Source organism: Miniopterus schreibersii (genome assembly GCF_964146895.1).
Source record: "Miniopterus schreibersii genome assembly, chromosome: 3".
NCBI lineage: Eukaryota > Metazoa > Chordata > Mammalia > Chiroptera > Miniopteridae > Miniopterus > Miniopterus schreibersii.
Window position 1 is genome coordinate 94752198 of NC_138103.1, and position 14050 is coordinate 94766247.

The 14050-nt window shown below is 41.1% G+C and overlaps 1 protein-coding gene across 1 annotated transcript; it reads right to left on the reverse strand.

Moving 5' to 3' along the window:
• Positions 1-411: 411 nt before the first annotated feature.
• On the reverse strand, positions 412-13805 carry AMACR (alpha-methylacyl-CoA racemase). The gene is made up of 5 exons (XM_081133279.1): positions 13466-13805; positions 10939-11082; positions 9774-9934; positions 4882-5068; positions 412-1164 (listed from the first exon to the last, which is right to left on the reverse strand). The coding sequence occupies exons 1-5, from the start codon at positions 13710-13712 to the stop codon at positions 755-757; spliced, it is 1149 nt and encodes a 382-aa protein (XP_080989405.1). The 5' UTR covers positions 13713-13805; the 3' UTR covers positions 412-754.
• Between the last annotated feature and the right edge of the window lie 245 nt (positions 13806-14050).

A 14050-nucleotide genomic window follows, 5' to 3' on the forward strand; every position in this document is an offset into this window, starting at 1 on the left:
TGGCCTAAGTGAAGGGTAAGCTAGGGGCCTACTGGGGCAGAGGGAGCCATGATGGAAATGGAAACCAGAAACTAGTAAGAGGAGGAAGAGTCTAGGAGGCCTATCAATGGGTGACAGTGCAATTTACTGAGAACGAGACGCATTTGGGTGATGTTAACAGGCAGCTACACAGAGGAATCAGGCTCTCAGCAGAGTGGTCTAGATGGAGGGGTGGGGGTGAGTTATCTGAAGGAAGTTTCAAGACTGGATAAATAATTTCCTTATCCAATGAAAAGGATCAGACTTTTCTATCTAAGGACATTCATCCTGGTAAACAGTAGACCCAAAAATATTTCAATGAGTCACAAAATGCTATTTAAGTGCTAGTCATAGGACTTTCTTGAAAGTGTCTCAAACTTAAAAGCTCACACGAAAACTTTAGAGCAAAAAAGCTTTATTTAATAAAAAGCATTATATTAATTCATTTAAAGTATATATAAAGACTTAAGTTTTAATATCAACAAATACAATCTATCAAGTACTGGAAGGCAGAAAAACTGTCACAATTTAGTAGAGGTAAATTAAAAACACTCCTAAATCAAAAGCCATATTAACCATTTTCAGAATTGGGTCATTACTGTGTAATCAGTCTTGTTTCTTGATTAGAATAGCCAGAACGCTGCACTACTGTCCTTTCACGTTTCCATGCATACATTTGTATGTATTATTCTATAAATGCAATATTTAAATTCACTTGAGCTGAGGGGCCTGGACTTTAGAGATTAGCTCTCAGCTTATTACTTTCAATAACTTTAGCTGAGTAAAGCTGATCAATCTCTTCCTGGCTGAACCCAAATTCTCTAAGTATCTCTACAGTGTGTTCTCCTATCAAAGGATCCCTTTGGAGAGAAGGGACAGCTGGGGTGCCTGATAGCAGAGGTGCCGGGCGGGGACTCATACCCTGATCCCCACCAGTGATAAATGAGCCCCGTTCCTTGTTGTGATCGTGATGGGCAACCTCTTCAAAAGTCAAGACCGGAGTCACGCATGCATCTGTGCCATCAAAGATCTTACACCACTCTGCCTTTGTTTTCTTTGCAAATATATCTGCAAATTTCTTCATCATCTCTGGCCAATCAGTCATGCTCATCTGATTGGGAAGTTCATCAGACTTTAGCCCAAGTCCTGAGAGGAAAAACACAATTTCTTAAATTATTATGCTTTGGGTGGAATGATTATAATCAACGAAAATGAGTTTTAAGCTTCCTGTCCCAAATAGGATGTTCTATAAGGGCTTCTCAAATGGGTCAAGAGAAGAAATTCAAACTCAGCTTGCAGCTGGAGCCCAAGTCTGGAGAGGGCAGAGGCAGTAGGGGTAGCTGAATTCAAAACAGACTTTCCATGCCAGGATTTTATTATTTACACTTCATCTAAAGTAGTCTACTTTTAATGGTCTAGTTTCCAGAAATCTAGGTTTTCCCTCTGAGTAGGTTTTCAGGAAGAAATTTCCTCATGATGTTATTATCTGTCATATTAAATTAAAATAACCTTATATTGTATACAATGCTCCCACACCCTACAAAAGATAAAATTTAAACAATTTATACCTGTCTACTTCAGTTTTCAAGGAAGAAGCCTAACAATAAATGGTTAAATTCAACATTGTAATTTTATAAATAATATTAATTTCTCTGTATTTAGTGAAAGAGCTCTAGGAGGGCCGTGATATCTGCTTCATTACCCCCTTAAAAACACTGCTGTGAACTGGGAAGAAAAAACTTGTAAAGTAATGAAAGACCCATTGCAAATTGTTCTTACAGAAAACAGGACAGAAGGTTATCAGCCATGCTGTCACCAGTGGGGCACGCAGATTTTGCTCTCAAGCATGAAGGGCCTTGGAGGGCCATCTACACAGCATGCATACTCCCCTGGCTCATGACCCGCTCTGTGCTTCCTTTACTGACTACAGCACCCACGCCTGCAGAACACCGGGACTCCAGTGCTGATCAAATTACACCCAAAAGGGCCACCTGACTGGGGTTTGATGTAAGTGTCACTTATTCCCTCAGGAAAGAGGGTCTTTAACTGTGGAAGTTTAAAAGTGAACTAATAATAAAAGTCCCTTCTTCTTATGCATAATATTTTGTGTAAATTTAGCCAAGTTAATAAAGTAATTATTTTTATCATTTTTTCCTTTCCTACCATGTTGAAAAACAACTAACTGTAAGCTGCTCTGAAGATGCAGTCCCCATAGAGGGAAGAAGGCATGAAAAAACAGGATCTTTTTAGTTGTTTTTTTTAATATGTTTTACTGATTTTAATGAGAGAGGAAGGGAGAGGGGGAGAGAGAGAAATACTGATGAGAGAGAAACATCGATTGGCTGCCTCCTGCACGTCCCCTACTGGGGAATGAGCCCACAATCCAGGCATGTGCCCTGGCTGGGAACTGAACTGGTGACCTCTCGGTGCACAGGAAGACACTCAACCAACTGAGCCACACCGGCCAGGGCTCTTTTTAGGGTTTTGAGGGATGTAAAGAAATAAGGAGAACTCAGATAGTTCTGGATAGTTATGAAAAGACACCTGTAAGATATATAAGTAAATTTTTCTCTGTAGCCACTTGTCCTAATTAAATACCAGCAAAGACGTGAATCCAGTTTCAGGTGCGTTACTGTAATCTACAAAGAAAAGTTTCCAGGGAAGTCTTTCACTTTGTTTTCTCTTTCCTGATTGCCCCAAAAGTAATGATATAACTGATTGTTACTGTTGAAAATACCTGCATGTTTTTAAAACATTTTAAAAAATCAAAATGTGATTAGAATCACAACACTAAATAAAACTGGAGCCAATATGTTCTCTAACAAACATTATACTTGAGATTCACAGGTCATAGCTTATATACCGGAAAGACCCCAGGTTCTACCCCTAACTCTGGTACCCCAGCTCTTCCACTGTCCTATCACCCTTTCTTAGTGCTTCCTTCCCCATCCTGCCCGTGACCCTGATTGAAGCTACAGGATTAACCACCAGTGGTTTAGGGTGGGCTGTTTCCTAGTTTCTCAGCAGTCCTATATAAAACTCTAAATCCAGTCGACCATAAAAGCACACATATAGACTGTGGCTAGTTTTTATAGTAGAAACAATATAAAATTTCTGGTATTATAAGTCAAATAGATGTTCAGGGCCTGGATTGGGGACTCAGATGCCATTTAAAACTTGGGAAGGTATGTTTTGATTTCAAAAAAACTACCTTACACATATATTCACAATTACACAAAATACTTATTGTTTTAAGTACCCATCATAAACTTTACTACTCTATAGCATAATACTAAGCACATATTAAGCAGTCAAAAATTCATGTTGCAAGTATACAATGGTATATGTGCAAAGATTAATGTTTAGTAATAAGTAATAAACATTATTTGTTTAATAAAAAACCAGAAGAATATGTAAATGAACTTGAATAAAGAAATAGTTAATAAATGTTAGTTCAGGTATACAATAGAATAGCATATGGCTGCTATAAAAATAGAGGGTGAAGGTCTTTTATACTGACAAGAAATGATATCTTTGTTATATTGTTGAATAAGAGGAAGTTACTATTAAAACTTTATATAATTACATATATTATATATAAATTATAAATTGTAAAAAAATAAAATAGTTGTGTTTGTATGTATACAAAAAAATACTAGAAGGCCACATCCCAAACTTACCCCAAGAAGAAAGACAATAAATAAGTTTTACATCTTACTTTATAAATTCTGTGATGGTTAATATTTTTCCTAAAAATGTATTATTTTAAAAATTTTTTCATGATCTTTAATTATGTTAAATATACATACATAAATTTAGCCTTTTAGCTATTTTTAGGTGTTCAGTGCTGTGGCATTGAGAACATTTATATTGTTCTGGAACAATATAAATCACCTCCATCCATCTCCAGAGCTTTTCACCTTCCCAAACTGAAAGTCTGTACCCACTAAACACTAACTCCCCACCCCTCCTCCCCCTCATGGCAACCACCATTCTACTTTCTGTATCTATTAATTTGACTACTCTAGGTACCTCATATAAGTGGAATCATACAATATTTGTCCTTTTGTGACTGGTTTATTTCACTTAGAGTAGTGTCTTCAAGGTACATCCATGTTGTAGCATATGTCAGGATTCTTTTTCTTTTTAAGGCTGAATAATATTTCCTTGTATGTACATACCACATTTTGTTTATCCATTCATCTGTTGACAAGACACCTGGGTTGCTTACACCTTTTAGTTATTGTAAATAATACTAACAAACATGGATGTACAAATATCTGATCGAGTCCTTGCTTTCAATGCTTTTGCGTATTTACTTATTAGTGGAATTGCTGAATCTTACAGTAATTCTATGTTTAATTTTTTGAGGAAACCATCATACTGTTTTCCACAGCGGCGGCACAATTTTATATTCCTACCAGTAATACAAATGGCATTTTCTACACCCACCAACACTTGTTATTTTCTGGTTTTCTTTTAATAATATTTTGAAATTTTAAAACAACTTTTAAAAGTTCTCTATTACTTACCTGGCAGGCCATTTCTATGGAACAGTAAGATAAGAGCACACGAGGACAAGATAAATATACAAAGCTACTGAGCATGAAATATAATAAAAACACTGAACTCCCACAGAAGAGATTATTATTTTTTAAAATCCTCAGCTATATTATAGAATTATAAAATTACCTGTCAATTTAAAAGATGGGGGAGTGCTCACTATATAATGATGGCTATAATTAGGTTAATTATAAAGTGGATATGTAATAAAAGACATCATGAATTTCAAAAGGCCCCAAAATAGAGGCTAAAGAACATCCACAGGAAAGCGGGTGGGAGAAGGATATGAAAGCTCCTTACCTTTGATCAGCAGTTTATAGAACTGGGGTTCCAATGCTCCAACAGCCATGAACTCCCCGTCGGCCGTCTGGTAAGTTGTGTAGAAAGGTGCTCCACCATCTAATAGGTTCTCTCCTCGAGGTTGTTCCCACAGTCCTAGATTTGCAGTTTTCCACAGAAAAGTACTTAGATATGCTGTTCCTTCCACCTTTAAAAAAGCAGAATACATTACAATCTCGATCATTAAATTGTAAACCATGATTTCTTTCTACTCAGGTTTTGTTAAATAGTTGCGGAGACATGTTTATCTGAGAGCATAAGAAGATTATATCTAACTGTACAACTTCTTTGGTATTTTGAGTTAGAGCAGGTTTGTGGTACAGTAGGTTTCTATACCATTCAGTTCAGAAGATACTGGTCAGCAAACCAGAAGGTACTACTTTTGTTCTCCCTTTTAAATAAGACTGGCAAGTATTTATAATTTTGAAGTTAGGTGAACATGGAAGTTCATTTACAGTATAGTCTCTCTACTTTTGTATATGTTAAAACTGTCAGGATCAAAGCTGAAAAAAAAAAAGGCTTTTAAAAGCCCCATCTTCTGATCTCAATATCTATAAATACACAGATATATGAAGCATATCACATTCTAAAGGCAAATCACATTACAGTAAAATTTAGTTATTCTAGTTTGACTCCAAGACCAAGAAAACTATACTTAAGTATTTACTATATCTTAACTTTTTAAAAAGTTTTATTGTTGAAAGTATTACAGATGTCCCCTTCCCACCCCCTCCATTGACCCTCTCCTCTCCACTCCCGCCCCATCCCCAGGCTTTCACTGCACTACTGTCTGGGTCCATGGTATGCATATATGCATATAAGTTCCTTGGTCTCTTCCCTCCCCCCTCCTCCTTCCCTCTGAGAGTCCTCAGTCTGTTCCATGCTTCCAAGTCTCTGGATCTATTTTGTTTGTCAGTTTATTTTGTTCACTACATTCCACATATAAGTGAGATCATGTGATATTTGTCTTTCTCTGACTGGTTACTATATCTTAACTTTAATGATCACTAGAAAGTTTCAAAATACAGGCATATCTCACTTTATTGCACTTCGCAGATAACGCGGTTTGTATAAATTGAATGTCTGTGGCAACCCTGAGTTGAGCAAATCTACTGTTACCATTTTTCCAACAAGCTCAGATATGGTTACCATTTTTAGCAATAAAGTATTTTTTTAATTAAAAAGTTAAGGTATGTACACTGTTTTTTAGATATAATGCACACTTAATAGATTACAGTATAGTGTAAACATAACTTTTATATGCACTGGGAAACCAAAAAATCTGTATGACTCAATTATAATATTCACTTTATTGCAGTGGTCTGGAACCAAACCCAAAATATCTCCATGGTGTGCCTGTAAACATAACAATACGGGTGGCACATATATTGGTTTTGAGTCCAGACAAACTAACTTAGGAATGCCAGCTTCCCACTGAGTCCTGAAGTAGAAGAAATGGATTCACATGCTCAGTTGTGACTATCACAAGGCTTCATGCACTGGGCTATTTAGGGATGACTACTTCCCTGTCCTTTTGGCTCTATATTCCTAGTGATACCAGCTGCCCAGGAAGAAAATGATCAAAGTATCCTCATTTCTGAGGGTACCAACCAAGGGCCCCATTCCAACTGTGAGCATGGAATTTCTCAGTTACTAGCTGTGAAACAAATGCAAATTATCACTTTGTATACAGTTTTCCCTTTTAACGTTAAATCTCATGTACATCTACCTGAATTTATGGCTCTGATATTTGATATCACCAAATACTGGCGTTTGTATAAGGAGCCCACGGGGGTGTAATTTTTTTAATCTGTGTTACACAGATCTTAGAGAGTATCCATGTTTATACATATGCATATACATATACACACATACATAATGATATACACAGTTATATATATATTTACATATATAGTGGGAAAAAGTAGGTTTACAGTTGTTCATATGGAAAATAATACAGTAATTAATAAATAATAATACAAGAATAAACTGTGTTTTGAGTACTCAGTACTGCAAACCTACTTTTGCCCTCCCCTGTATAATCTCTCATATGCTAGATGCACTCATGAGTCTGTTGGAAAGGATGCTGTAGTTATGGGTCCAGTGTGGTCCACTCAGGACACAAACATAGTCTAATCTAATCCCACTTTACTTAGTGCCACAGGAGGATACAGGACAAGAAACACAGCAGCTATAATCCTCATCTGATCACCAGGCTCCCCAGGCGATGGCTCCCCTCACCTCCACGCAGTGTATGTGGCCACACACAAGCACCCTGTGACACAAGGAAACTGAAGCCTCAATTTTGCAAACTTTTACATTGTTCTCATTATGTAGATGAAAGGCCTGCATGCCAATACATAGCACCCCATGTCAGGTGCACTTCCCTGGATCAGGAGTAAACAGCAAAACAGCTATCTAACTCTACAGTTTCCAGGGAAATAGTACTAGGAAGAGACAACTCCAGCTCATCACAGGCTGCCTGGGTCAAGGATTCTACTGCTAAAACCATTTGAAAACGACTGGCCTAAAATAATAAGACATTCAGCTGCTACAACTATTTGTATCATAAGAATTCCCAGGGATGGGAGAAGAAGTGCATATGATGCTTTACTGACCCATTTGGCCTTGAATAATTAGCCAACACCCATTACACCCTAATGCAAACGTAATCTCTGAATAAAGCTTACAACATTCTCACACACTAAAACCTCACCACCTTCCTAATAATCATGAAATTCTGATTATACACAGTCTGATGAAAGTCGCAATTATCTTTTATTGATATTTGACTATAAATAAGAAATTATATGTCATTAGCAAATTATCTGAATTATTACTAAATAAGTACTTATCCTTAAATTCTCCTTAAAACTCCCAAGGCCCATGTTTGTCCTTAGTTCAGTCCTTTTGGATCACAGGGACCGGCAGAGGGCAGTAGAGGGCAGTAACTGAAAGCACGGGCTTTCCTGTTAAACTGCCTGAGTGCAGAGCTTCTGACCCTCTAGCTTCTTTTCAGTTATCCTCTCCAAGTCTGAAAGTCTTCAAATGCCAAGTGAGAGTGAGCACAACTCCTTCAGGGAGCTGTGTGGATCAAAGGAGGATGGACGTATGTAAAGCGCCAGCCTTGAGTTTGCCCTGTAGAAAGTGAAGTTGGCACTGCTGCTGCTACTGGTGCATGCTGGGACTGGGCTAGGAGCTGAGAAGGTCAATGGACATAAAGGACAACGTGAGATGTACCCTGAGGGCAGTATTACGAGGCACAGAAGCAGTACAGAGTTGTGAGTGATTAGCCTGAGGGGAAGGAAGTACCAGCAAAGGCTCTGGAGATGACAGATTCTGGTAGGAAACAGCTTTCAAAAGGTCACCGATGATAAATCCAATTTATAGGACTGCTCAGTTTTAAATTCTTGAGGTCACCACCAACTTACGACCCCTGACCATTCCTTTTTCTTGGAGCTTTTGCTCTTTGTTTCCATGACAGCTCTCCCTCCACTCAGCTCTCCTTAGCACTCGCTTCTCTTCTGCCTGCTCACTCCTCAGATGCTGTTGTTTGCCCCCTTCCCTAGCAGACCTACTCTCACAGGGCTCCCAAGAGGCCGAAACCTGTTTCTAGTCCCTAACTTCGAGTACTCCACCTAGATATCTCAAAGGCACTTCAAATGTGAAATGACCAAAACTGAATTCCCTTTCTTCTTTTTCTTCTTCTAACGACAACAACAACAACAAATTCTTATAGAGTGCCAGGCGCTCTTTACTCACTGAACACTGAACTCATCTCATTTTCTAGCCATGCTATGTGGCAGATACCATTATTATCTCTGTTTTATAAAGAATTGAGGTACAGAGATCCAAGATCACAGAGCTAGAAAAAGGCAGAGCTAGGATGGAGAAAGTCAGCTACCAGAGTCTGCCCTCTTGACCACTGTGCCATGCTGCCTCTTCCTTCAGTAATCCTCCCCCGGGGTGCCAGTGACACCATCCACAGGTCATCCAAGCCAGAAATAAGGGAACCATCTACGATTCCTCCTTCTTCCCTCACTGACAATGCACCACCAAATTCCAGCTACTTTACATCTCGACTATCCCTTAAACACAGACCCATTCTACCACTACTTTAGTACTTGCTCTTATCTCTTGGCAATAACCAATAACCACCTCTCTGCCTCCAGTCTTATCTCTCTCAAGTCCATCCCCCATCCTACCTCCAAAGATCTGTCCAGATGCAAACATGCAGTGGCACTGGATTGGGCTCTTACCAACTAGCTGTGAGACCTTGGGCAACTTTCTATGCTTCAGCTTCCTCCTCTCTCAAATAACAGTGCATTCTGAATGAAATTGGATTAGAAGAAATCACACAGGGAAAGTGCCTAGCTTAACACCCGCAGAAGGCACATAATCAACATATGACAGTAAAAAACCGAAGCATTATGATGTAGAAGTCTCCCTTACAAAACACAGCAGGAAGGCCTAGACTGGTCCATTTTACATTAGCTTCCTTAAGCATCTTCTCTGCTAAGAAAGGCTTCCTGAGCCCAGTTTTGAGTGAGGATTTCTTGAAAACTATATTCTAATCACAAGAAATAGCTTGGGGGAAATTAATAAAACACAAGAATCAGGGAAGTCATGAAAATTTTAGAAAATGGACTCTACAAACACATGATCAAGATATGACATTCTGACTCACATGAAGGATAGGAGGCTTAAAAAAAAAAAAAGATATCCTTGGTAACTTGAATTCAAACTTCAAATCTCACTGATCTCTTCTCTTGTTCAGAAAAGGATTTGAGGCAGCCATACATCGTACTTAAGAACACCTGGCAGGGTTATCATTTCCCCCAGTTAACACTTACCATGCTTGCATCGATGACCTGACCTTTGCCAGAGCGTGTGCGTTCAAAAAGAGCCATCACGATGCCCAGGGCACACGTGAGGCCACCACCACCAAAGTCAGCCAGGAGATTCAGTGGAGCATATGGGTTCTCACCACTTCTGCCAATTTTTGACAGGACACCTAAAAAAAATAAAAAATCAGAGAACACTAACTGTGAATTTAATGTGTCTTTTAAATAAATACATAAACATCTGAGAGGAATAACCAATCTCTCTAATTGCTGACATAGTGAAAACTAGTACATAATGCTTTTCCAATTCTAAACATATTAGGCCTTTTTATAAACAGGCTTTCCCTCCAGCAAGGTTCCTTGTTTTGTTTTTTTGCTGCTCTAAAACTTTATTCCACCTAACATTTTCAGAATTTTATTTCTAAGTTTTTACTTAGTGAGTAAAATGAGAAAAATGATCCCAGGAGAAAAAAAGATTGTTATTAATTTAGTTTATGACTAAACAACAGTATAATGCACTCCCACTTTCTTATTTGAAAAAGATGTAATAATCAAACACAGGAAGAGATTAAATTTTTAAATAGATGTGAAAGACCAATTCTATACTCAATCTTTCCTCAACCTTTGAATGTGTACTCACAGAAATTCTGAGACTTAATTTACCCAACAACACACAGTTCTTAAATTCTAGAGTCAGGCCATTCTAAGACATGTTCTCACAGGCAAAAATCCTAACGAAGTGGTATTACGACCTGAGAACAACAGTTGTCTAGTATCCATAGAAATCTAAAAGGGTGACTCAGGCAACGATTCTCAATGAAGGTAGGGGAAGAGGACTATCAGAATCTAACTATATCAGCATTTTCAAACTATAGAGCAACCATCCCTATTACCCCAAGTCCCTGACTTCCTCACAAGGGCTTGTCTTAGAATTGAGTCCACAAATGTAGTATGTATGTTACCAATGACAGTATATCATCTATCAAATGTGTTAAGACAGGGGAAAGGGTTGAGAATGACTGTTCCAAGAAAAGCCAACTCTTTTTAAACAACCATACTCTCCTTATTGATTTAAATTTTCACCTTTAAAGATTCTTTTTCATTAATTAGTGTAACTGTGAATCTTGACTGGAAACAAAATTAAAAGTGTAGAGAAATGATTTTCTCAACATACCTGACAGAGCCAAATAGTTGATGTCATGGCCTGCTGCCGTGGAGAATCTTCCTGACTGGCCAAAGCCACTCAACCTGGCATAGATAAGCCTTGGATTCTCCTTCTGCAGAATCTCTGGGGCGAGTTGGAGTTTTTCCATGACACCTTAAAAGAAAAGCAACAACTTGTTTTGAAGAGAGCATGAACTAAGGAATGGTATACTCGTTTTCTGTGGCAAACATAAAGCAGCACTCTTGCAAGTAATACTAAAAATATATGTTGTGGGTTTATAACATGTTTCCAGTAGTTAAGAACCTGCTGGAATGTGATGCTTCTGCCCCAGAATGTTACTTCCTTCCAGCACTTCCCCATTTCCCTTCAGGCCTATGCAAGCCTCTTCCACCCCTAGAGTGGGCATTTTATCCCCTCAGTCAGCCCTTTTATAGTCTCTCAAATCCTCTCCTTAGTAATTTATTAGAAATGGTTTGTTCTCTTGGAACAGTTACCCTGGGTCTTTATTTGGCCAAAAACTCACTTTTGAAAACTACTATTCCTTTTAGGATCTTTTCTTTTTCGATGCCTGCATCAGTGCCTGCCACCTTCGACCTCATGATGTACTTAGGTGTGTATATATTCTATCTTCCCTATCAGCTCACAAGTCTCCTGGTAGGATCCCTGCCTGATTCTATGCTAGGCCTCTAAAGCTCCTAGCATCAGTACCTTCACAAAAAGGCTCAGTAAATGTCCATGGAAAGGAAGATTAGCTACAACAGCATGCAAGCTCTTAAGTTATCAGCAAGTACAATATTTATTGCACAAAATTCAATAACTGGCACCTAAAGTCTCCTGGAATTAAAAGTAATAAAAATTGCATTCACTGTTGTGGAATTCCTAAGGCTATAACAAATTACATAGTAATATGGTCCTCCTTCTAGATAAACACCTCACCTGGCAGCTACTTCTCTATTCTCGGCTCTATTTTCCTCCTAATGACAAGGCCCTGGACAAATTATTTAACCAGTTTGAGCTTCCTTCATCTTCAAATGGGGAATTATAATCTTAATTATTATCTTCAAACCTGGCTGTGAGGGTAAATGAGTTAACACATCTAAATATGCCTGGCGCCTCACAGATACTCAATTCATTCACTAAACATTTACTGACTTCCTGTTATACACCAGGCAAAGCTTTGGATTTGTACTTGAGCAAGATCACAGACAGCTGTCTGAGAATGGATCCTAGTGGTGCTAGACCTAAACATCTTCAAAAGGTTGCTACAACAGTGCCAAGTAGGCTGCAGCAGGTATGGAGAGAAAGAATCCTGAGTCGCAGAAAGGAGGGAGAATGGCTGAATTTGTGAAAAATAAGTGGAGTTACTGCCAGCAGCCAGCAAGGTTTTCAAATCACTAGGGAGTCACTAAGTGTCTAGGAGCCTCCTAGTAATTTTAAATTCCTCAAAACCCTATTCACGAACATTTTAGTTTTAGGGACTGACCCCTTTCTGAGAGTGAGCGAGAGCGAGAGAGAGAGGGAGGGAGGCAGGGAAGGAAAAGAAACAAACAGAAAAGAAAATGGGTGGAGAGGAAGGAATATTTGGAGACATGGACGAATTACAGGTTTCTGATTAAGGCAACTGGGTGGATATTGGTTACATTCACTGAGATAAATAACACAGATGAAGGAGATGCCATTTGAGGAGGGAAGATAAGGGGCTGGGTTTGGGATCTGTGGAGGCGCAGTGCCTGGGGGATGGTTGGATAGAGACATACAGGACCTGTGTATTCCCACAGTCTAGGGCTCTGAAAGAGGGCTGTGCAGTTAGGAGATCTGGGCCTATGAAATGTGGAAATAACGGGAATGGATTAGGTGGCTCCAGGAGGCAGTGTAAATGAAACTGAGCTGAATCTGGAACTTGGGAAGCCCAGCATTCCAGGCAGGGAGAGTTAGCTGGGATCAGCCGACAGCTTTGGAGGGTACACCAACCCCCACCCCCACCCCAGAAATGTAGCCAAATGACTATGTGCCTTTATGCCGTTTCTGGGGTAGAGAACCTGTGACTCTCATGAGGTTCTCATGGGGTTCATGATCCTCAAATAATTAAGAGCGCCTATATACATAGGTGATTAGGAAAAACAGAAACTTGGGAAGAGGCTGGAGAGAGGTGTAAGGACAACTAGGGCAGCATCTCCGAGGCCAAGTATGGAAGATCTCCAGGGGCGAATGATCCAGGGCACCAAATGCAACAGAAAAGTCTGACAGGGACAGGGAACCTTTTACCCGACAAGGGCCATTTGGATATTTAAAGCATCCTTGGTGCGCCATACAAAATGATCAACTTAAAGATGAGCTGTGAAAAAAGCTCCTGGGTTTCCTGAATTTCGAGTCCCGCCCGCGGTAGCCTGAGCAGGGCCTGACCAAGCGATGTGCTGGCCACAGGGGCCTGGCAGGGACCGGCAAGGGTCCAGGGGCCACGGGGCCCAGGTGCGGCGACGGCGCCTCACACGGTCTGCTCCCTCCGGGTGGGAGGCCTCGGAGGGGCCAGACTCACCGTGGCGGAAGGGCTCCAGCACCACGTCCACCCGGGCGCACAGGCGCCGCACCACGGCCACTCCGCCCGGCCTCTTCAGGTCCACGGCCAGCGAGCGCTTGCCCCGCGACAGGCGGCTCACGTCCCCGACGGAGCCCGGCCGGTCCACACGCACCACCTGCGCCCCGAAGTCCGCCAGGACCATGCCGCAGAAAGGGCCGGGGGCCAGGCCCGCCAGCTCCAGGACCGAGACGCCCCGCAGCGCCATGGCAACCCACCCTCCCGGACGGCCGGAAAAGCCGGACACCCGGGCCCCGCCAGCCCTGCCCTGGCGCCGCGCCGCGTCGCGCCTCCCTCCTGCGCCTGCGCCCGCCCGCGCCCGCCCGCCCGCGCCTGCGCAGCCGCGCGCTTCCTGGCCCCGCCTCCCGGAGCGGGGGCTCGGGGTCACCCGGCCGCGTCCTCCGCGTCCTCCGCGTCCTCCCGCGGCCCCTTCCGAAAGCGCCCGGGCGTGGGGCCTGTCGCGGTCCTCTTAGGAACTTGTACCCTCACCTTTCTGACCCCAGCCGTGGGGCCGCTGGAGCCCCTGCACCTGCCCTTTGCTGCAGA

Bases quoted from the DNA above. Each gene is read 5' to 3' on its own strand.
- AMACR (XM_081133279.1), bottom strand. From the start codon at position 13,712: ATGGCGCTGCGGGGCGTCTCGGTCCTGGAGCTGGCGGGCCTGGCCCCC. The intron at 9,935-10,938 runs GTATGTTGAGAA...TATTTTTTTTAG, and splicing joins CAACTATTTGGCTCTGTCAG to GTGTCCTGTCAAAAATTGGC. The intron at 5,069-9,773 runs GTAAGTGTTAAC...GCTTTTTTAAAG, and splicing joins AGGTCATCGATGCAAGCATG to GTGGAAGGAACAGCATATCT.